This window comes from Gobius niger, assembly GCF_951799975.1.
Source record: "Gobius niger genome assembly, chromosome: 20".
NCBI classification, from domain to species: domain Eukaryota; kingdom Metazoa; phylum Chordata; class Actinopteri; order Gobiiformes; family Gobiidae; genus Gobius; species Gobius niger.
Window position 1 is genome coordinate 4,766,632 of NC_136871.1, and position 25,005 is coordinate 4,791,636.

The window sequence follows — 25,005 nt, forward strand, 5'->3', positions numbered from 1 at the left end:
ATTTACAGCTGTTGCATTAGCTGCGTTTGACTAAAGCAATATAACGTGTCTGCTGAGCCTGTTATCCTCCCCGATTACCACTGTAAAGCCATAAGGTCTGGATTTTCATAGAGTGTATTTATACTTGATACTTGAACCATCTCAGTAGGTCAACTGTGTTTTACAAAGGTAGAAAATATATATATACTTTAATGCAATGATTTCTTTCCCTGAACTATTTTTAGATTGTTTTTTAATATTGCTTTACAACTTCAGTGAAGCATAGTCTTATGTTTAAATTAAAAACATAAATGTGTTCATTCATGCAACATATTTTGAGAAGGTAGTGCTGGACAATATGGCAAAAAGATTGAATCACTGTTTATTTTCTCGTATTGATCGATCTCGATTTGCGATAAAAATAAATAGCTGATTCATGAACTTAGAGAAACCTTTTATACAGACCTCAACTCATACAAAAACAAATGTTTTCCATCCATCCATTTTCTTCCACTTGTCCGTTGCCGGGTCATGGGGCAACTCGATCGAGTTGGCTGGTGCAAATCACATTGCACCAGCCCCTATAGCTCCTCCTACAGGTGGTGGGTCCACAGAAGGACGACCTCATGGTTCTAACAGGGCCTGTTGATCTCTCACAAGGGGCTTCTGAACCGCTCTTTGTCTGACCCGTCACCTAGGACCTGTTTGCCAAGGGAGACCCTACCAGGGATACAAAGCCCCCGACAACAGAGCTCCAGGATCATTCGGGTGCTCAAACCCCTCCACCACGTTTAGGTGGTGGTTCCAGGAGGGGAAATGTTTTCCTCCAGTTTAATTTAATGCATAAAAATCTCCCATTATCTCATCCAAAACGAGGTTTCATGGCCGTAAACCTGTAAAGTCCCCTGACGATTATTGAGATTGTAGGTCATGTTGAATGTTAAAAATATAAAATTTCAATAAAACAATGTCAAATGCAGTCACAATGTGCAACGTTTTATCCTGTAAACAGAACAAAACATGTGATTTCATTATGTGAGTTCAAAACAGAGGGTCCGTCTCATTACTTTGCTGCGTGCTGGACCTAACCAGCTCATCACCACAGAGATGTTGCTGCTTTGTTTAGTCTGCAGGTCGTCAAACATGAGCTTTAATTGTATTACTGCTTTTATTTGATTAGGCTGGTATCGCAGGCATGTTGTTTATGCTTTGAATATCACGACAGTTTAGTGTCTGTTGTGAGATGTATGTAAGATGGAATGTTCCGCAGTGTGACTGAAAACTGTTATATCTATATCGATTTACATTTTCATTGTGTGTTTGCACTGATCAACGTGCTGCACTCAGCTCTCAACATGTCCGACTCTCCTCGTGCTCTGAGCTGACTGTTGATGTCCTGGTGTTGCTCAGGAGCCTGGAGGTGGAGTTCCAGGCCTGTCACTTTGTGGAAACCACCAGAGAAGCTTTGAGAGACACCCACATGGACCAGACCATCACCATCCTGCACGCCAAGGTCGCCCAGAAGTCCTACGGCAACGAGAAGAGGTACAACGTTTAATCTACGTTATACAGGTTGATAGTCCGATTGTGCGATGAAATATTATAACAAAATTCACCTCTAATCCCTCTAAACCCCTGGAAGAAAAAGAAATAAAGTGTTGTTCCTTATTCTTGCATAAAAGTGCTTTTCAAAGCCTTGATGATCTGTTAGCATTCTGTTCCATCAGAGCATTTAACACCTCTAAGGGTTCAAGTAATGTGTAATGGCTCCCAGGTTTTTCTGCCCTCCCCCGTGTGTGTACATCAGCGGTCAGGGATGGAGACTGATGCAAGACAATCTCAAAGGTAAGATTGCAAATAGTTGAATGCAATGTGAAACTTACTGTGATTCTAATTCTGTGTAATGAATATGCTGCTGCTTTGTGATCCTTCAGCCTCTGGTTTTGGAGACTCTGTGTACCAGGTGAGAGGCTACATGTGCCTGGACAGCGCCAGCCAATCACAGACGGACGCCTTTAAACTGGTGTTTGAGGAGCAGCCCAACTCCAGGGTGAGAGAGCGCTGACCATTGTTCACACTGTATACTGTTTGTTTTACCAATAGACTATTTTACAACCATGGCGGCCATGTACTAAAGTTATTAGATCACCTGAGAAATCTTCATCTCAGTTTCTCTTGAATAGAACCTTCTGATCTAAAGAGTGCCTCATCAAGCTCAAATACACACAATATAACATCTTTCAGCTTGGCAATCGTGTCCGAGATCCTGACTCTGGTGTCTGAATCACCATTAAATTTGAGCCATCCCCAGATCTTCCTACATAACTTATAAAAGTATAGTGTATATTCAATCACAATAAAGTTGTAAATATGTGGGTAATGTTTTCCATTTATTTACTTATCTAATCCAAAGATAATTGTTTTTTTTACTGAATCTCTGTAGCATTGAGAATAGAAACATAAACCCATCATCCACATTTCCTACATAGTCTGTCCAGGGAGTTGCTGAGTGTAGGAATGTTAATGCCTTTCTCATTGCAGTTGTTTGCGTTGCCTTTGAACTTGGGCTGAAACGCTGGCTGTGTGAGCGCGGCCTGTTGTGTCTGAGGATACTATGTGTTTACAAAGGCTTTTATTAGAGTCCGCTCTGGTGCAAACGGACAAACAGCGAGACGTTTCAGTCCAAACAGGACCAGTGCAGTATGTCCGTCCTCTGTTTACTCTCGGAGGAAGCACAAAGGCATTTAACATCCACGAGCAAATCTGTGAGGAGGGCAAGAGACGTCCCAGGACAACGGGGTCACAGGGGTTTGAAGCAATGTCAGAAATGCGCCTATGTTTGGCTTTTAAAATTCAAGCGTTCGCAAAAGAAAAATGTCTTAACAATGGTGTTGACACTTGCAGGTCTGTGTACAGAGAAGATAACTCAATATATCACAAAAGAAAGAAAATGGGTGGAAAGCACAGTTTTATACAAACAATTTCACCAAAGGAATCTGAATGGTTTGCAAGAATGTGCTGCTTTACCTTTGCAAACCTTTGCCCACAAATCAGAATGTTATGTGTTGAAACCCAACTCCAATCAGTGCAATGTGTCATTGTGTCCCTTGGCAAGACACTTCAGTCATATGTGTAAATGTGCTGGTGTGGTTTTGTGATTGTGTTGGTCGAAGGGGAAGATTTGTGGCCACTTTGCCCATCTTTCTACAACAAGGTAAAGCTTTGGTCACAGGAGGAAATTCATTTGCAGTGAGAGAAAAAAACACAAAGACAACATTCTCCACAACAAACATTGACCACATGTAAAGAATAGTTCGAACCACCACCCAATTTAAAGTATATAAAATCATTATCAAGACCATAATAGTTGTCTCTCGCTGTACAGAATCCAAAAAATCTCAATTGAGCAGTACTAAGTAACTTCTTTACCGTAATAAATCATTTTCGTAGTCCCTCTGGGGGTAAATACAACTGTTAATGGGATGATTGGGGGGTCTTTCATCTCCCCCTGGTGTCTCTGGCCAGAAAACCACAATGGCAACTTTGCTGCCACCGGACCGGAGGCCCCAATACACACTAATGGAATCACGAAGAAGAAGCTAGCAAGCTAACGGGCAAAGCTAACTGCCGGCTAGCGCCACTTAAACAGTATTTACAGCCAAGTTTGAGTGAAAAAGATGATCTCCTTTGTGTTATTGGATGTACAATTACACTTTGTCTTTTTTGTCAGCGTAGGATTTACTCTCACGGACAATTAATAAGTAAAAAAACGCAACATGCTATGACACCTGCAGTGGCACTTATGGCCTCTAGGGGCAAGAGTTGCTGTACTTAGTACTGCTGTAAGAAAATAAAAAATAATATACATCATCTTTGCTTGTTTAATTGTGAAATGACTCGTGGCACAAATGACTGCCCGGTCCTGTTTCGAGACAGAGCTGGACACCTGTACCTTCGACCTGAGAGGAGCAACTCAAACGCTCTAAACAGAGGATGTCTTGAGTCTGATAATGTTTTCTGTTTTATCCCGAGCCAAATAAATGTCCTGCAGACCCTTTAGAGGAACGCCGAGGATTTTGATTGCGACTGTACTTGTAAGAGAATTTTTTTGCGCCTCAGTTACGGCCCCGTAAGAGACAATACAAAAAGTCAGAGCACTCTCCACAAAAGTTTTGTAAAACATTTTCAGTATTGTTTTGTCCACCAGTTTCTTCATGAAATATAGTCTCTGTTGACCCTTTTTTGTGACGTCACTTTAATTTGTCTTCTAAATGCTCAGAACTTACCTTGCAGAGAATGGGAAGATTATGTAAGTATGTAAGTTGTTAAAATGGGAAACATAAGAATTCGCTCCTCTCTTGTTTTACACTTAATGTTTCCAGTGATAGAAAACTAATAATATCTTTAATTTCTTTGTCATGGCTCTAAGTGCTGTGTTGTGTCTCTGCAGCAGCTGTTTGCGTGCGCCAAGTCCCTGTACATCTCAGACCAGGACAAGAGGAAGCACTTCCGCCTGCTGCTGCGCCTGTTCCTGGGAGGCCGACAGGAGGTGGGCACCTTCCAGAGCCGCCTCATCAAAGTCATCTCCAAACCCTCACAGAAGAGGCAGTCCATGAAGAACTCCGACTGTACGACCTCACACACTCAGTGCAGTTATGAGTTTAAACATTCATTTCAGTTTTATACATCAAATACAATAAAAACAGCCTGTGTCTTTGTGCTCATATTTGTCAGTGTGTATCTCCTCGTGCTCCAAAGTGGCCCTGTTCAACCGGCTGCGCTCTCAGACGGTCTCCACGCGCTACCTGTCTGTGGAGGGAGGGGCCTTTGTGGCCAGCGCCCGGCACTGGACTGCCTTCACCATCACTTTGGGTCTGTCCATTTACACCTCATTATGTTGAACCTACTTTACTGCCAGGACTCAAACTGGAGTTATGGGGCCTCTGCTAGATGCTCTAAGCACAATGTTTCACTGCATTGACCACCGCCTGTGACCCTCCACACCTTCAAAAAGTGGCTCTCAGTTGAAAAAAAAGTTTGAACACACCCTGGTTTAGAGCAGTGGTTCTAAAACTTTCCGCTAGTGCCGCAAGGCCCACATCAAACTCAAATCAGGACTAAACCAGGTAGACAGTGTGGGAAAAATCCAGTAGAAAGTCTATGGGAAACTGAGCAAATGCTTTTTACCCCACTGTAAATAGGGTCTAATATAGACTTAACCTCTTAATCCCCCTTTGAACTGAGCACATTTTACCCAAATCTAAAAGCTTCTTGAAAAAATAGCAACGAGAACGGGGATGAAAGTGCAACAAAAAAGTGATTAAAATGTGATAAAAAGTGACAAAAATGTGATACAAATGTGATGAAGAGACAGAAATATGATGAAAAAATGACAAAATTTGATAAAAATGTGACAAAAATATGATAAAAAAGTGACAAAAATATGATAAAAATGTGTGACAAAAATGTGATAAAAATATGATTTAAATGACAAAAATGTGATGAAAAAGTGACAAAAATGTGATAAAAATGTGACTAAACTGACAAAAATTTGATGAAAATGTGACAAGAATGTGACAAAAATGTGACAAAAAGTGACAAAAAATTGAAAAAAAATGATAAAAATGTGACAAAAAATTGATTAAAAAGTGACAAAAATATGATTAAAAAATCACAAAAATATGATTAAAAAGTGATAAAATATGATGAAAATATGATTAAAAAATCACAAAAATATGATTTAAAAGTGATAAAAATATGATGAAAATTTGATTTAAAAAAGTGACAAAAATGGATAAAAAAGTGACAAAAAATGGATAAAAAAGGGCCAAAAAATTTGACCAAAAAAAGGGCCAAAAATGCAACAAAAAATCCATGAAATAATGTCAAAGAAGGTGATGTCAACAACAATGCGAGAAAAAAAGATCAGTTTGGATGAGTTTTGTAGGTCATACACTGGCCTATAGGCTGAAACCTTTTAGATTTAGGTAAAGCTGGACTGGAGAAAATGAGGTCGGTGAAGGCGGGGGGGTTACGAGGCCTAACTTTTTCTAAAGGCATATTTGAAATTCCCTGTAATTTAGATGAATAAAGTCTAAAATTGCAGATTATCCGGAGTATATCTCTATATCGTGATAATGGAAGTATCTGCATCCGTTGTTGGCAAAAGCGGGGATTGAACCATGCACCAGAAGTGACATGAACATTTTGTATTGTTGATGAAAAATGACTTTGTTTTTAACGTTAGGGTGTTTGTACAATGTAAATTTCATAAATACCAGGACAATTAGAGCCTCTTACAAACCCTCGCTTTAAGTTTACTTCATCAACATGTCCAAAAGCAGCGCCACTTTAACTTTATGGGAGAGCATTTGGAAAAAAAATACAATTTCACAGCCACATCCATTCCCAAAATAACTGTTAGTTGCAGCCTCACCACACGTTTGCAAAGTTGTGAAGTTGAATGATGCCACTTTACAATAAAAGCTGAAAATCAGGTGAGCTTACGTAACAGTACTGGGGCTTGTCCCTCTCAGTCTGAATACAGTCAGTGTGTACGGCCCATTCACCTCTGTCTCATCTGGAAAGACTGTTTAAATCCCCACTTATTTATTTAACACTGTGGCCGTGGGCTCGCACAGACCTCCCATGAACTCGTCCCGAACTCCCTTATCCGGCTCATCTGCTTGTGAAAGAGTGGATTTTGCATTTTATTTCTTTATTTTTATGGAGCCTTTAACGTCCATGAGGGGGACACGCCGAGTCTGACCCATAAGGAATGCGATGCACTGAAAGTAAATGAAACTGTGTGCGTTTATTTTGATTGGTGAATAATAACGTTCTGATTGTACTTCGTGCCAAAAAAGTCTTCCAGATGTAGATGTAGTGGCAAGAAGTTTCATTTTAGTAATGCAGTACAAAGCAGCAACAGTAGTGGTAGTTGTAGGAGTAGAAGGAGTAGTAGAAACAGTGGTGTGATGGATTAACCACTTAACTGCCTCTATACGGTTAGGATTAGGATTAAGGTTAGGGTTAGGGTTAACAATTGTTTACATCCAAATCTTAAAGCGTATAGACTGGAGAGCTTACAGCCTATATGCCAGTGTGATACCTAATTTTAAAGCCAAGATCTTCTCATTTCTAAAAATATGTGTGAGATCTCTGTGAGCCCTTTTCCACCAAGCTGGTGCCGGTGCTGGTTCTGGGCCAGTTCCAGTTTCAGAACCGGTTCTTTCGTTTTCCACTGAAAAAAAACGCTGGCTCTTGGTTCCAAAATCTGGTGCCGGTTGGGAACCAATTAAAAGCTGGTCCAAGGAACGAGCACCAGTGATGTCGGCGCCTGGGGGCGTGGCTCTCTCCTCCAACAAACAATCAGTATTAGTTAGTTTGTGCTTAGAACTTCCTGGAGAAGCCAAAACAGTCTCTGTGGAGGAAACTGTTGTTTTGCTTTATGCTCTTTAGCTAAAACAAGAGTTAAAAAGAAGAAATCAAAATGTTAACGGCTGCTGTGACTGAAACATAAACTTATTTTTCTGTATTTTATAACCAGAAGTGGCTGTAGTAAGATGTTACTTGCTATGACGATAGGTGGCGTTCACGATTTAGAATGTGATGATGTCATAATGTCAGATGGAGGGCAGGGCCAATACAACTCTATGGGAGAAATGCAGTTTTTGGAAGAAATCTCCAAAACGAAAATTGACAAATGTTTTTCCTCTTCAGTATTTGATCGTGATTGGATTCACAAACCTGTGATATTATTTTTATGTCTGAAAGTCCTTTCTATTGGACAACATCATAGTCATGTTTTCGCATATTGTCACCACTCTTTGACATTTTTCAGAGATAATAATTGGACATTAGTTCATATGTGCCGACAGAGGAGACAATGAACTTTGTGACAGTTTTTGTTTCATGTGGATTCCTCCAGTCATGACTGAGATATGAGCCAAAAAACAAAGACATAAAATATGCATTTTGTCAGTTACCACAGCTACCATAGTTACCGTCAGTTGACATCCACCTCAATGTTAAACTATAGGCTCTTTAGAATGTTGTGATGTCACGTGAACGCTACCTATAGGCACAGCTCTCATTTTGGTGGAAAACTAAGTCAGTATGGAACCAACCCGGCACCAGAACCAGCTCTGAACCAGCCCAGAACCAACACCTTGGTGGAAAAGCCCTATGTGAGTGACCCACAAATTACATTGCATTTGCCGTTCTTAACCCTAATTATATCATAACCCTAGCACCCTATCAGGGGGGGCGGCAGGTAACAGGTTAAACCCTTTTATAACTTCTCAAATCTTTGCTAGATCCTCTCAAATCATTTAACCCAGAATGTTGAGCCTTGGAAGAAAGCGTTCCTCCAAACGGGAGAAAACATCATAGAAGTAAACCAACCCCACTTCCACGTGGTGCAATGTGGACACTCTTTCACTGAACCATGCAGGGTGTTGGCTGATGATGACGGATGGCGCTCTGGCTGTTTGAGCTGGCGACTTCTCCTGCACACCAGCATGAACATGTCTACTTGCTATACCAGCGCTGGGGGCACTACCCCATAGAGGAATATTCCTATTCCCCTCCCAAAGAGCCCCGGTGAGGTTTTTGTGTGCGTCCACCATCTAGCACAGCAGAGGTCGGCGATGTGTCAAACATTGTATTCGTTTACTTTGAGCCTAAATCATAGTCACATCCCAATTAATGTGCAATAGTTGCTTCATTATGGTTTTAAGAAGTAACTAAAGCCACCCGCTGCCTCTGAAAGTTGACTCTTGGTGAGTACGAAGGAGAAATTGTAACGTAGAACCTGCATTAAATCTCGTCAAAATGGCAAAATGACACAGGGATCAGGCATGACACTCAACAGTCTGCAATCAAAACCTTTCATTCTCACCGGGATACTCTTTGGATCCTGAAGAGATGAAGAAAGTATTTGTTCGGGACAGTGCACTACAAAAAGTCAATATCAAGCATTGGCTTAAATGACTTGAATTTGAGGAAATGTATCTTGTTTTGAGCGGTTTTCACTCATTTAGACACTTTTCCTGATCGGACCAAGTTTACTTTGCTTGTTTGAGGACATTAAAGACCAGTTCTAGGGTAAATCTCGCTTGAAATAAGAAAGTCAAATTGCCAATGAGACAAGACCAGTTTTTCTTACCCCATTGGCAAAGAAAATGACCTGAAATAAGGACGAAATGTATCGAAACGAGTCAGAAACATCTCAGAACAAGTGAAATAATCCAGGACAAATGCCCAAGAACTTCTTAACTAGTCAAAACAACTAAAATTTGGATTATTGTGCTCAAATTGAGATGTGTATACTGATCTAGTTAAATACTTTTTGCAGTGTGTATATTAGGGCTGTGCAATTAATCGAAATTTGATTACGATTTCGATTACAACAGTAAACGATTACAAAATTAGCATAATCGCAAAAAATCGATTATCATTTTTTTTTTCAATATTTTATTTTTTTCACATTTTTTTTTTTCACATTTTTTTTCTAATTTGGGGATTTTTGTCACTTTTTTGATGGATTTTTGTCATTTTTTTGATGGATTTTTGTCACTTTTTTGATGGATTTTTGTCATTTTTTTGATGGATTTTTGTCATTTTTTTGATGGATTTTTGTCACTTTTTTGATGGATTTTTGTCATTTTTTTGATGGATTTTTGTCACTTTTTTGATGGATTTTTGTCACTTTTTTGATGGATTTTTGTCATTTTTTTGATGGATTTTTGTCTTTTTTCTGCTGGATTTTTGTCCTTTTTTGATGGATTTTTGTCACTTTTTTTGATGGATTTTTGTCACTTTTTTGATGGATTTTTGTCACTTTTTTGATGGATTTTTGTCATTTTTTTGATGGATTTTTGTCACTTTTTTGATGGATTTTTGTCATTTTTTTGATGGATTTTTGTCACTTTTTTGATGGATTTTTGTCTTTTTTCTGCTGGATTTTTGTCTTTTTTCTTCTGGATTTTTGTCTTTTTTTTGATGGATTTTTGTCATTTTTTTGATGGATTTTTGTCACTTTTTTGATGGATTTTTGTCTTTTTTTGATGGATTTTTGTCTTTTTTCTTCTGGATTTTTGTCTTTGTTTTGATGGATTTTTTTAAAGGCAACAAATAATCGTTTGAATAATCGTGATTTCAATTATGACAAAAATAATCGTGATTATTATTTTTTCAATAATCGAGCAGCCCTAGTGTATACTGTGCATAAGACCCATGTAAACACACCACGCTGGATTGTAATGATCTAATTCACTGTACACTGACACATTGCTGAAGTGTCTTGCCCAAGGATACAATGACTTTATGGGTTGTTGTGTCCTTGGGGTGGCGATTTAGGAACCCCTTTTCAAAACTACAGGATTAGCAGGTTTTATACATAAAAGAACCAACAAATACAATAGATTGCGATGAATCTTGCCGTCCTAAAGTCTTGTTCTGTGTCCCAGTGGAGGAGCAGAGAGGCGCCCAGGCGGACTTTGCCCTGACTGAGAGCTTCGTCTGTTACGGCTGTGTGGTCCAGCTGGTGTGCACTGAGACCGGGGTAGCTCTGCCTCCGATGGTAAGACGCACACAGGACCTACACATACAAATACATGACACTGTGTTTATTGTATCACGGATGATAGATGTGAGGAGAGGCGGAGGAGGAGGAGAAGGAGGATTGTTGACAAAAAATAATGTCAATCAGAGACAATGAGCACCACTGTCCTATATGCACCTATGTAAACGGAAAAAGGATTCTTCAAAATATTCTAACTTAAGTCGAAGGTTTTTAATGGCTTTATCCATTTGATTAGAGCGACAGATACTTTCAAGGCTCTTTGCATATAATTTTCCTTTGTCTTATTTAGAAAATTCACACTAAACATCCTTATCTCTGAATAACTCTTTTTAATTCAGTTATATTTCAATTCTACCACATGTAAAGGCATCAATAATTTTGAAAGGGGAGAGAAATTCGTCTCCCTGATAGCCTGGCGGATGAGTTTGTCCTTCAGACAGTTGGAAAATGTGATGAAAAAGTGACAAAAATGTGATGAAAAAGTGACAAAAATGTGATAAAAATGTGACGAAAAAGTAAAAAAAAATATGATAAAAAAGTGACAAAAAATTTATAAAAATGTGACAAAAAATTTATAAAAAAGTGACAAAAACATGATTAAAAAGTCACACAAATATGATTAAAAAGTGATACAAATATGACAAAAATTTGATAAAAAAAGGACAAAAATTTGACAAAAAAAGGGACAAAAATGCAACAAAAAGTTTTGTAGGTCATACACTGGCCTATAGGCTGAAACCTTTTAGATTTGGGTAAAGCTGGACTGGAGAAAATGAGGTCGGTGAAGGTGGGGGGTAAGAGGCCTCATTTTTTCTGAAGGCATTTTGAAATTCCCTGTAATTTAGATGAATAAAGTCTAAAATTGCAGATTATCCGGAGTATCTCTATATCTCTATATCGTGATAATGGAAGACTTAATACTCACCAATATTTGATGTACATTTGAACATTTGAGGAAGTGTCTGCATCCATTGTTGGCAAAAGTGGGGATTGAACGGATGAGTTTGTCCTGCAGACAGTTGGACCTGGCATGGATTGAGGTTGATAACGACATAGGGTAGAAAGCATTTTGGCTTTATTGATTTGAGTACATCACAAAGTTCCTCTGAGGGCATCATGTTGGCCAGTTATTATGCAAAATTAGCTTTTTAGAGCTTTCACCATGTTACAAAGTTGTTCTACAACATCTACAACAGACCTGGAGTTGTGTTTGAAGCCGCTAGCGCATCTTTCACTAATCTTTGGTTTTTCACTAGTGGCTATTCTTAGCTCCCCCTGAGGCCCTACGTATCCAGGAAGTGCTTTCGTCAACTCTCCATCAAGTGAAAACACTCAGTATTGCTTCACTGCAGCCACAGAGCCCCAAAGACCTTTTTTCCTCCTTTATATTTAGTTTACTCTTTTGTGAAACAGCTACGCAGCGAAGGGGAGCAAGAGGAGACGGTGGAAGGGGCTTATTTGGAGACCACGGGACGTATCCGTGAAATATTGGATATAATGTTTGAGCTGTTTTTGATCAATATGGTATTTTCGAACCAACAAAGTGCAAGACTGTGATACAAATGTGTTTGAGGTTATTACCAAATACCTGCACAAAGCATAATACTCCCTCTTTAAAGGAACAGGCCACAGTTTTTGCATACTGAAAATATACTGAGCTTAGACGAGTTGATGTGTACCTGTCTGGTCTTTTAGCATTTAGCATAGACTGTATATATAAATGGGCAGCTTCTGCTCACTCCTCCCCGTTTACCATAATGACCACGCTCGAGGGGGAATTCATGGCGGATTTAGAGACTCCCCCTCCCCAGCTCTGACGAAGCATGTGCCTAAAAAGGACATAACGGCGGGATTGTAGACTCGGCCCTTGTGTGACGTGTAGCTCGCGCCGCTCCTATGCTAACAGTCCGACCCTCATTAAGTACGAGATTTCTAAAATTCTTCTTACAAAAACCAGCCTGGCTCCTTTAATTGCGACTAACCCAGCGTTATCTCAGGAGGAATATCTATCCTAGTCTAGTGTTTAAAAAATAGAAACCAGGCGTTAAAGTTGTTTTTAACGTGTCTAAAGTACAATGCTTTTCAATGGGAGACTAGCGATATGGAGGTACTACAGCAATGGCGGCCTCTAGTGTCGTGGGCATAAAGCAGAGCAGCCAGCGGCCATTGATTTAGCCTCATCTCCTCTATGGGGCCAAACAGGGGTGATGTTCGAAGCGACCAAGCTCTTCCACGTTTCCCTTATTTAAAGAGGGGGTATTCTGCTTTTTTCAGTCACATAGCACCAGTCTATATCACACTACAATGATGACCAAACCTTCTGTTGGTCTGTAAATGCAGTAAATTAGAATAACTGCCTTGTATAAAATTGCTCTCTCAAAATGGCTGTAGAGAGTGTCTTGAAATAGGCCTCTGTCTCTTTAAGAACTGAGGACTCAGGCAAACCTATCCCTAAAATGGCCGCCATCAGAGTTTTTACAGATTACTCAAAAATACGTGAATGTGCCAAGGCAACACTTCAGGCATGTTTTTAATGAGGGAATGACAGAATAACATGATGTAAAGCTTGAAAAAGTCCACTTCGCATAATACCCCCCCCTTTAAAAACGGTTACGGTTAGTAGTTACACGATCCAAGTATAGTTACACAAAATTGAAACATGTCGGTTTTCTAAACAGAAAAAAGTGGCACTATATTGTAAGGTGTAACACCTTAGGAGCACTTCGACGTCGGGGCAGTAATATCTTCACTTTACTTGGATTATGTAACTACTCATTAAATAGGGGAAACGTGGAGGAGCTTGGTCGCTTCTAACTTCAACCCTGTTTGGATCCATTGATGAGAGGAGGAGAGGCTAAATGCTAAAAACGTCTTTGGTCATTTTGCGTGACTGAGCACACGCACAAAGACCAGACAGGTACGCATCAACTCGTCTAAGCTCAGGTAAGAATATATTTCAGCATGACTGTTCATTAAAACTATATTATTTAAAACACAGGGCTTGGCTTTTTTGATAGATCTACTAGGTGTGGATCTTACACAAACAAAGACATCCTTGAAGCGTCCTGCTCAATGATACCACGACAATACGCAGTGATCAAACTCACCATCAAAGTCTCTTCTGGCTGATTTTTTTGACCCAAACACAGACAAAGACCTCACATCTAAAACCTAAATCAAGTTTGTCAGACTTCTCAAAGACCTCTTGCTTCTCTCTTTCTCGACCCTTTGACTTCTAGCACTGCACATTCCTTATGACCTCCCCTGTGTTTCGTCGGAGACCACTCGAAAAGTTATGGGCATATTTTGATGACAGTGGAGTTCAGACCGAGGGGCACTTGATTAGATTTTGGAAAAGGTTCAGACATAACCCCTGGAATTTCCTGAAGATAAATATTGTAACTTGAAGTCGTTCTTTCTGGTTGGCTTCTCCCTTTCCGACTCTTTACATAGATAAACACCGTAATCCGCATACAAGGTGCTACCATGCAATTTCTATATTTCTGCGCTGAAAGATATCCATACTTTCAGCCCCCGAATCCCGTCCATCAGCGGCTCGACGGCGATGTCCAGCAGATGTTACAGGTGTTGCGTAACCCGCTAATCCGAAAAATGCTGTCGGGCTTTCAGCGCTGGGGCAATTTGAACTCCGCCGGGACAAACCACTTCGCAGAATCCCGTGTAATTTGCTGAGTGCAGGTCCTTCCGGGCACCTCCTCAATTGCTGTCATAATAAGCGCCATGGTGGGCCCTCTGCTCCACCTATACAATCCGGTATTTTTGTACAGTTGTTGGACTTTTGATGGCGGTTTGTTGAAAGTTTTGGGAGATGGTTCCTGCTGACTGGGTGCTGGCCTTGCTGTTTTCTCGTGGTCTGGTTCTGGGGAGGCAAAGGTGGATCTATGGGGTAGGAAAGTTACCCATTCAGCACCGCACAGGACTATGGTGCAGCACGCATGTTTAGGTTGGATTTTAAATCTCGTAGCTCAGTGGGTTTGGTACAAATTATGCTGCAGACATTGATGTAAATGTCCAGTCATGACAAAAAGCATAAAATACTATACTGCCCATGAAAAAAGTCGGCACCTGGCTTAAACTGGTTGCAGCAGTTTGTCAGGAGATTCATACGTGCCTAAAGAATGAGATTATGAATGAGATTATTCCATCAATGGGTTTCTTCTTCTTCCCTGATGGCGCAGGCATATTTCGACATGACAAAGACAGGATTCATCAGGCTCACTTTGTCAATTGAGAATCTTTGGGATGTGCTGGAGAAGGTTTTGTGCAGTGGTCACACTCTTCCATCAATGCACAAGGCTGTGGGAACCCAGTGACAAAAAAATGACAAAAAATTACAAAACAAATTACAAAAAAAAAGAACAAAAAATGACAAAAAAATGACCAAAAAAATGACAAAAAATGAAAAAAAAAATGAAAAAAAATGAAAAAAAAAAGACAAAAAAAGAACAAAAAATGACAATAAAGACAAAAAAAGACAAAAAAAATGTGACAAAAAATGTGACAAAAAATGACCAAAGAAATGACCAAAAAAATTACAAAAAATGACAAAAAAATTACCAAAAAGACAAAAAATGACAAAAATGACAAAAAAAATGATGGGAGATGGTTCCTGCTGACTGGCTGCTGGCCCTGCTGTTTTCTCGTGGTCTGGTTCTGGGGAGGTAAAGGTGGATCTATGGGGTAGGAAAGTTACCCATTCAGCACCGCACAGGACTATGGTGCAGCACGCATGTTTAGGTTGGATTTTAAATCTCGTAGCTCAGTGAGTTTGGTACAAATTATGCTGCAGACATTGATGTAGATGTCCAGTCAAAACAAAAAGCATAAAATCCTATACTGCCCATGAAAAAAGTCGGCACCGGCTTAAACTGGTTGTAGCAGTTGGTCAGGATTCATATGTGCTCAAAGAATGAGATTATGAATGAGATTATTCCATCAATGGGTTTCTTCTTCTTCCCTGATGGCGCAGGCATATTCCGACATGACAAAGCCAGGATTCATCAGGCTCACTTTGTCAATTGAGAATCTTTGGGATGTGCTGGAGAAGGTTTTGTGCAGTGGTCACACTCTTCCATCATCAATGCACAAGGCCGTGGGAACCCAGTGACAAAAAAATGACAAAAATGACAAAAAATGACAAAAATGACAAAAAAATGACAAAAATGACAAAAAAATGACCAAAAAAAAAGAAAAAAAAAGACCAAAAAACACACAAAAAACACAAAAAAATGACAAAAAAACCCCACAAAAAAACACAAAAATGACAAAAAATGACAAAAAATGAACAAAAAATGACAAAAAAATGACAAAAAAATGACAAAAAAATGACAAAAAAAGAAACAAAAATGTGACAAAAATGTGACAAAAATGTGACAAAAAATGTGACAAAAAATGCCCAAAATGACAAAAAAAATGCCACAAAAAAGACCAAAAAAAAAGACAAAAAAAGACAAAAAAAGAACAAAAAATGTACAAAAAATGACAAAAAATGACAAAAAAAGAACAAAAAATGACAAAAAAAGACAAAAAAATGACAAAAAATGAGTTGAATACCCCCCCAAAAAAGATGGAAAAAAATCTGATAACGTGAGGAAAAAGATCCATTTAGATGAGTTTTGTAGATCTTAGCTTTCAAATGAGGTGTTACACTGGCCTACAGGATTTGGGTAAAGCTGAACTGGAGAAAATGCTCTCGGTTCAGGTGGGAGTTAAGAGGTCAACAAATAGGATTTATGCACAGAAAAAGTATTTTGGGGGTAAATTTTGTCCCTCAGCAGCCCCTAACTAAAATATCTTCCCACGGCTCTGTCAGTGCAAGATCTTGGTGAAAAACAAATGCAATACTGGATCTTTTGACATTGCAGAGGCTCATTGAAACAATGCCGCGGCGAATGTGTCCATTGAATTATTAGAGCGCGTGACCTTTTTTCAGGCAGCTTTTTTATTTTTTGGTCAGGCAGTTTAGCTGTCAACTGTAAAAATGTCCATCTTAAATTAGATATATTACTTAAAATCACTTGAATAAAGGTTTTTTTTTATGTTAAATTTGAGTCGGTTTGAACTAATCTAAGATCAGATAAAAACGCTAATGCCAATGAAACGAATAGAAATCCCACTGGTAATCAGACAAATTAACTTACTGTAAAAAATATTTATTATTCACTTGAAATTATACAAAATAATCTGAATTAAGAAAAAACTTGTTCCATTGGCAAGAATAGGTTTTATCTGCTCTAAGGCCAGACCAAATCTACTCCAACTTTAGATTTAATCTCTTAATTCAAGTAGATTTAAGTCATTTCTACCTATAGATGAGAATTCTTTTAGGATTATGGCCTAAAATTAGCCTGGCTAACACCAGACTAAAATCACAAGTGATATTTAGTCTGGGGACCACCAATTCATTTTCTCGTAGGAGAGGTGTGGTTTACGAGCGTCCATAGTCGTTTATTGGGCGATACGAAAAAAAAAAAAAAAAGTCTCATGCGTCTGCACGTAGCCCCAGCCAATCATATCATCGTATGAGATGACGTATGCCGTACCCGCTGTAAACTTTTGAGCTAAATTATTTAGAACAAGGTCTAAAGCTTGATCAAAAAATAGCATCGTGTCTGCTGCTGTCATGTTGGATCCGTAAATAAACTTTTTTTTTAATTATCCGTAAATAAACTACAAGCTTCCATATATCGAATAGCGCGTCATCGTCTTGCCGTCCCTCCTCGCTCTGTGATTGGTTCCCAAATCCACCGGAGATTTGGCCATGGTCCCCAGGCTGTTGTGCAGTTCGAAATAATTCGAGCGCACACAGCAGCCTGGTGTTAGCCAGGTTAGCCTAAAATGGTGCTCTGCCAAGACATTTTAAGGAATTTACCGTATTTTTCATATTTCTAGAGTACTTTAACAGGCATTTGATCTCAGATTTGGGTCATAATATTTCTCAAAATCATCTCGAGGGCCAGAGTTTGGGGATGGAGGGCCGGTTTTGGGCCCCGGGCCTGACGTTGCCTACCCCTGATGTAGGACATGCTCTGATGAAACTAGACTTGTCTTGGCTTTGCTAGAGATCTGCTGGTCACAGAAAAACGGGTCCCTTAACTGAACTTCAATGATTTAGAGCAGGTTATTACAACTCAGTCTAGACTATTTTTGTCTGCGAGTAAAAGGTTTTTAAACCAGCAGATAAATGAAAAACACACAAAGCTCTTGATAAATGCTTCATAGAACCACACGAGAAGAAATTGTGGGCCAGACAGAGAAAGTTTGCGTATGAGGGGAATTCTTTGCTGACCGCGCTTCACAAGAGCAGCCGTGTTTGCATCAAACTATCATCTAACAATGTGACAAGAGATTTGTAAGAAAAGCCACAATTTCCACATTTTCATTATGTACAACGCTCTCAGACACAGGAACCACACAATTTCTATTGTGTTAACAACATTCAGGTCCAAGAATGGACTCGCACCAAGAGCGAGGGCATCTCCATGACCCGATTCCTAGATTTTTTCCATAGGAGGGGACAGTACATTAACACATATGTGACACACTGAAACAAGTACACAATTTGAGGTGTCTTGTACAATTGCACACTGACAGTATGCACTAGTTAGAGCTGGATTCAAAATGCCGACCTCTGGATCTGTAGACCAATCCTTTGACCCGCCGATCTACACAAAGCTTCCCACAAGTAAAATTTACCGGTCACAAAATGAACAAAAACACGAAATCAGCGTGACACACTTGAATGAATTCTGTTTGTTCATTCAAGCTTATATGTCCGGCTTATAGAGCACACAAGCTTCCATTTTAGGCAATTTACTTTTTATATAATTAATATACTGTCGAATATCTTCAGTTTTCTTCCCAAGCCTTGAAGCGTCTCTCCCATCCCTGCGTCGGCCCGGCCTTATTCATCCCACTCCCGGCCTCTGACCTGAAGCTACATTTCCCTGTGGGTTATTTGTATTCAGTCTATAAGGGCATGTTTCTGTGTACATTTCCCAAAGAAACTTCCCCATTTTGATTTCCCCTTTATTTTTATAAATCCCTCTCAAGCTTCATTAGGGTGAAAACGGTTATTTTAGACCACTGATACAATCTTTCATTTCCTTGACGCACGTGGACACAAACGTAATGTGTTTTTTTTTCATTATTCATGGGAAAAAATTCCAATGTATTACTTCTTATTCATAGTCGCTAATTTAGTGCTTTTTTTTTTCTTTCGTAATATCAAAACATGCCATTGCCCCAAATAAGTCAGGAGAGGATGATGTTCAGTGTCTGTTTCTTAAATCACTGCTGGGAAGTGAAATAGATCACAATAGCAGGAATGTTGAGCTGTTGCGAAATGTTGTCACTGTTTTCGATCTAATATGAGACAGAGAGGAAAGATAGACTGGAATGTTTTTTAATTCAAATAAATATGATATCAATGTATAACCACAACAGTTAATCAAACAGCGCCTCTTCAGACCTCTTCAGGCTACAGGTAGAAGACTGCGGAGTCTCGATCCACGCTGGGTCCAACTGGAGGACAACTTCATCTAAGGTGTCAGAAAGCTGAACCCTCCCCTTCCCTGCCTCTGCTGCCCCCTGTAGACTCCGTTAAAAACACAGTGTTACCCCTCCACTGTTATTCTGCAGCAGATGTTACATGTAGCTCAAAGAGTAGACATTATAGTAAAGTAATGCTGCCTTCATGAGCTCTGGTAAAGATGATCCTTTCCGGTTGTGAGGTGGAAATGACTAGTGTGTTGTGTCAAGTGGTTTTGTGTCGTAGCAAAATGAAAAAGAAGAAAAAAAACACACCAATACACTATAAACAATTAAATTCACATGAGAAAGTTGTCTACAAACCGCTAACCTACAGCTACTTACTAAGCTAAGCTACATACAAAGATTGGCTTTTTTTTTTTTACAAGACGTTAAGTGTTTAAAAGATACAATATTAAAATGTGTCGGCTTCATAACAATCTGCTAAAAGACATAAAAATATTATAGCTGCTCTCTGTTGTGTTGAAAGGTCAAAGGTTATCTAATCTCTTGTACTCGGGCATCAACTTTATCTCCCAGTTTCCCAGTGGAAAATACGAGATGAGGTGATGTTCATGTGCAATTTTCCACTTGACAAGTGGTGTTTACCATAATAACGAGAGCACATGAAGGCAACATAAGACGCTCAGTGCACGCTCTTTTGGCTAACTTCCTGTTGGCCAGTGTAGGGTAAAGACTACTTCCTGTACCCGTTTTAAAGTAAATTAGAACTAAATTAAGATTTATAAACATAAACAAATGAAAACAAACGTCTATTCTCTTCTTTCAGAAGAAAATTGTTCAAATGGTGGCACTATTTTACTATTTGTTAGTGTTAAGTTAACGTTAGCCTTGAGCTTCATGGCTAAAACTGCAACAGTTATGAACATGAAATGAACAGAAGAAGCGGCGTTCGATCTTATGACAGTTTGCAAGTCGGCTAGTCCGGTAAACTTATCAGAGTTCATTAGCCTGCTCAATGTATTTTTCCTTTAGCTGTTAGCCTTAGCCATCAGACATGGTAAATTATGAACGATCCAGATGTTTTCAGCTGTCGTCAACCCATCGACCACATTTAGGTGACGTCAAAGCCTAGTTAGAAATCATTAATGAAATGACAGACCTTTTGAGACGTTACTTTAGATACACATTGCCATATAAAAGTGTCCCCTTAGCTTGATGCTAATTCAAATTCAAGTTCCTTCTTTTTCTGGGGTCACATATGCTTCTAATAGCCATTAAACATCATCTTTAATGATTTCTATAGCTATAAACTCAATTCAGATATATTATTTTACGAGGACAGGAAGCAACAGGACTCATTAATTATGGTGTAGTGTTTTGCTTGTGTTTGTAGGTGATCCGGAAGGTGAACAAGCAGCACGCCATCCTGGACGTGGACGAGCCGGTCTCTCAGCTTCATAAATGTGCTTTCCAGTTCAGAGACAGCCCACACTGCTACCTGTGCTTAATAAACGACAACATCATACAATACCAGGTGAGCAAGCGTTCAAGCCAAGTCCTTCCAGTTCACCAATCAAGACTTTTCGTAGTCCCTCTGGGGGTAATACAAGTGTTGATGGAATGATTGGGGGTCTTTCATCTCCTCCTGGTGTCTCTGGCCAGAAAACCACAATTGCAGCTTTCCTTCCTCTGGGTCGGAGCCACCAATACACACTAATGGAATCACGAAGACAAAGCTAACATGCTAACGGGCAAAGCTAACTGCGGGCTAGCGCCACTTTAAACAGTATTTACAGCCAAGTTTGAGTGAAAAATCATCATCTATCTATCTATCAGCGTAGTATTTACTCGCACGGACAATTAATGAGTAAAGAACCACAACATGCTACAACACCTGCAGTGGCGCTTATGGCCTCTAGGGGCATGAGTTACTTAATACTGCTTTAAGTAATTTAATTTGGTGCTTATTATTATATTATTTATTATTATAGTAAAGGTTTCAATCATGGAAATCTAGAAATATGTCAAATAGAGGTTGACTAATGTAGATTTTTCTAAGGCAGATGCCGATATGCACCGCTGATATTTTTGAACTGCGACAGCAGGGGGGCAAAGGGCTGATTTATTCAGGACATTCAGGTTTAGTAAGCACTTTAGAGGAAGCTTGTCAAAAATCTGCAGATTTCAAAACAAAAAGCGGCAAATCTCTATCTATTATGTTTCCAAAATTATACGCAAAAGTCTACAACATAAATATAATAGGTCTACAAACTTGTGGCCGATTTTCACTGCGATGTTTCTCCGCTCCCTTGAGGCCGATTTTAAAACTCTGACTGAGGAAGTCGCTAACACTTTTGGTTCCGGATATTGGCCTTCTTATCGCAAAATACCCATATATTGGGCCCATATATCGGACGATGTTTAGACTCTATGCTTATGTTTAAATGAGTCATTAAATCAGCTTTATGTATTATGGAAAAAAAGAATCTAGTTTGAGCGATTTAAGAAAAAAAATGTGATTAATTTTGTTGCCGTTCAGCCGTATCGTTCAGCCCTATTGGTAAAATGTCTTTACGTAGTTGTGTATTTCATTACCAGATTTGTTTCAGTGCCATAAAAAGTCACTTTACACAATTTTAGTTTCATTGGTGGGATCTGTATGGTACAGTCACGAATATATACGAATATATCCCAAAACAAAATTTCAAAACGGAGACATCTGCTTATGCAAATGAACTCTTCTTATATATGAAGAAAAAGAGCTTCACCTCGTGACATCAGCAGGTGAGGGGCAAGTGTCTAGAAGATAATTTTGTGGGTTTAGCTGGAGCTCATTATGTAACTTAGGAACTTTTGGCTTGTGCGTGTAATATTGCCAGGTCTAAATGTCCATTCACCAAAAAACAACTTCAGCAGTGTTTGCCGAAATATTATGTAACATGCTTTTACCTTGTACCTGCCTTTTTAAATTGAATACCACGACTTGTTTGCTCTTTACTTACGACTGTCACGTCCAATTCTGAATCTCCACGTTTTTCTGGCCGTCTTCCCGTCCACAACAACCCCAGGCCCAGTGCGCGGCGCGGGACCCCAGCCGCGCGGTGCTGAACGACGGCTCCTGTTGGACCATCATCGGGGTCGAGTCCGTGGAGTTCAGCTTTAACCAGGGCCTGGCGTCGGTCCAGAGCGCGGTCAGTCCGTTCCCGGCCGTCTCCGCGCTGGAGGTGGGTCACACACAGACGCCAGAGTATGGATTCGTGTGCGGGAGGTTGGGTAAACACGTGTGAGTGTTTGCAGGTGAACGGTGGCGGACATGTTGCGATGCTGGAGATCCACGGGGAGAACTTCAGCCCGCACGTCAAAGTGTGGTTTGGGAATCATGAAGCGGAGACTATGTTCAAGTACGTACTGTGGAGCTACATTATCAAACAGCTATATTCAGGGTTTACACAGGTAGCTAACCTGGCTAACCCCAGACTGCTGTGTGCGCTTGAAACATTTCGAACTTCACAGCAGCCTGGGGACCATGGCCGAAGTTTTCACATGGATTTGGGAACCAATCACAGAACGAGGAGGGACGGCAAGACGATGACGAGCTATTCGATATACGGAAGCTTGTAGTTTATTTACAGATAAAAAAGAAAACGTTTATTTACGGATTAAACATGACAGCAGCAGACGCGACGCTATTTTTCGATCAAGCTTTGGGCCGTTTCTAAATAGTTTAGCTCGAAAGTTTACAGCAGGTACGTCATACGTCATCGGATACGATGATACGATTGGCTGTGGCCTCGTGCAGACGCATGATAGACATTCGTAGCGCCCAATAAACGGCTATGGACGATCGTAAACCACACCTCTCCTACGAGAAAATGAATTGGTGGTCCCCAGAGTCTGTCGTTAGCATCAGCGTTAGCGTCAGGTAGCAGCAAGTCAGAACAAATGCTTTTTCTACGTTCAAATCTATGCATTTATCATTTCTAAAGATTTGTATATTCCAGTGAACAAGAATGATGAAAAATTTGGACATTTAAAAGCAAACTGGGCACAAATTTGCTTTAGATAATAATAATAACCACTGTTGAGCGTAATGTATTACAAAAGTACCGAAGTAATTTATTTTAATTTACTAAATAATTCCAGTCTTTGCCATTCATACTTTTGATTCAACATGAACAACATCTTGTCGAGTGAAGTTAAAGTTAATTTTACCTGGAAAACGAAACTGACAGGAAGACAAAACATGTTTTACTGTAGAATCATACCTGAGGCTAAAACACATGTTATTTACTGTTACGTGTCTGTGCCCTCGTGTTTTGACGCGTCGAAGATGTTACATCACATGGGAAATGTGTTTTTTGTAGATCTAGACAAATTTCATACTAAGAAAATGTTAAATTAATTTGGCTTTGTGTAGTTCTAGCAATTATCATGTAAACATCATTACTGTATTGTTTCGAAGGTGTCCTTTTTGCAAGCTCATCAAGTTTTCCAAAAGTGTTTTACAGCCCAATATTCGAGAAGCACCTGCCTGCAGGCCTCCACTGTCAGGAAGGGAAGTGTGGACTTTTTTTTAGGAGGGGGCATTTTTTTTTTTTTCGTAGGATGGAAAATACCGCTACCTGATTGGCCAGTGTCCGACATCGGCAGGCAATGATAAGTGGAGCTCCAACCATGACGTCACCACAACGGTTAAGAGGTTAATAGAGGTGTATTTTTAATTGTATTTCTAGTACAAGCATTTATAAACAACCAGGCATCGTACGCATGCCTTTATAAGCTTGTATTAAGAAAAATGCCTATAAATTCCGTATAAAACAATACAAATATGTGTAAAAATAAATAAACTAATCCAAACCAACCGTATACCTGACCCTTATCTTAGTAATAGTGGAGTTTACAAAAGGGGTCTTTCAGGGCGTTCGTGTGAATCTGCCCAATCTGGGAGTCGATAGTCCCGTGCATTTCCCGTCCTGACAGTGGGGGGCGGCTTGAGAGTGGAGCCTGCGACGGTAGGGACCTCACAGTGGAGGCCTGCAGGCAAGCACCTCTTCCAATATTCACTCACTCCTCTGTCTCTGGATGGTGGTAAAGCTCAAAAAGACAAACCACACAACATCTTCCTGGTGAGTGAAACTGTAAGTCTCGAACAACAGTGACCTAGATCTGCACATTTTACAGACACACTTAACATATAATCACTTGCCAGACAAGAAGTTTAGTGTTGACTGTCGTGCTGTCGTAAATCAGTCGCAGTGAAGATGTAGATGTTTTGAAGACATGTGCTCTTGTTGAACTACGTAGCATTACATCATGCTCATTCTGTAGGTTCATTTATGTTTACGACTGTTTGGTAATTCTATGATGGGGTTTTCCTACAATAATGGATTTTTATTCCTTTCACCTTTGTCTTTATTACGGATCCTTCAAAGCCATGCGCAACTACTGTTTCTTGTCAATTACCACTACTTTCTAAAATCCTATGGCTCTTCTCTTGGACGTTCCTCCTTTCTGCTTGATTTAAACTCGGTGGGACGCCCTCTTCACAGCGCCTTCCTCTCCATGTGTCCATATCCTTTCTGCGAGCCCGCGCCAAGCTTCCTCCGGTCAGAATAAAGAGCCTTATGTTAAAACCAAACACCGCAGTATAAATTGGTCTAACCGTGCTCATGTGACTGTCCGGAATCGAGACCTTCATTTGACGCCAGGGCGCACCTCGGACCCCACACCTGAAGTGCTGCTGCTGAGGTGCTCAGTATGTAGATGTGGCCCATCGGCAGCAGTACGTCAGTATAGATTCATGTATTTATTTGATTTAAAGCACTTTTTTTCTGGATATTTTTGCTTCCTGGTACAAAAACACACCCTCAGGTTTGGCACTTTTCAAGATTTTCCATTATTCCTTGCCACTAGTAGTACTTCTG

At 39.9% G+C, this 25,005-nt stretch overlaps 1 protein-coding gene across 1 annotated transcript in view; it reads left to right on the forward strand.

Moving 5' to 3' along the window:
• LOC306979468 (recombining binding protein suppressor of hairless-like protein) overlaps positions 1 to 25,005 on the forward strand; it is a gene marked incomplete at its 5' end in the record, with an annotated part of 51,952 nt that overhangs the window by 20,215 nt on the left and 6,732 nt on the right. Inside the window, 9 exon segments of the mRNA XM_079578421.1 lie at positions 1,390 to 1,524; positions 1,754 to 1,824; positions 1,914 to 2,029; positions 4,430 to 4,607; positions 4,714 to 4,851; positions 10,452 to 10,564; positions 20,475 to 20,615; positions 22,150 to 22,356; positions 22,358 to 22,482. Coding sequence (XP_079434547.1) covers positions 1,390 to 1,524; positions 1,754 to 1,824; positions 1,914 to 2,029; positions 4,430 to 4,607; positions 4,714 to 4,851; positions 10,452 to 10,564; positions 20,475 to 20,615; positions 22,150 to 22,356; positions 22,358 to 22,482 — 1,224 coding nt within the window.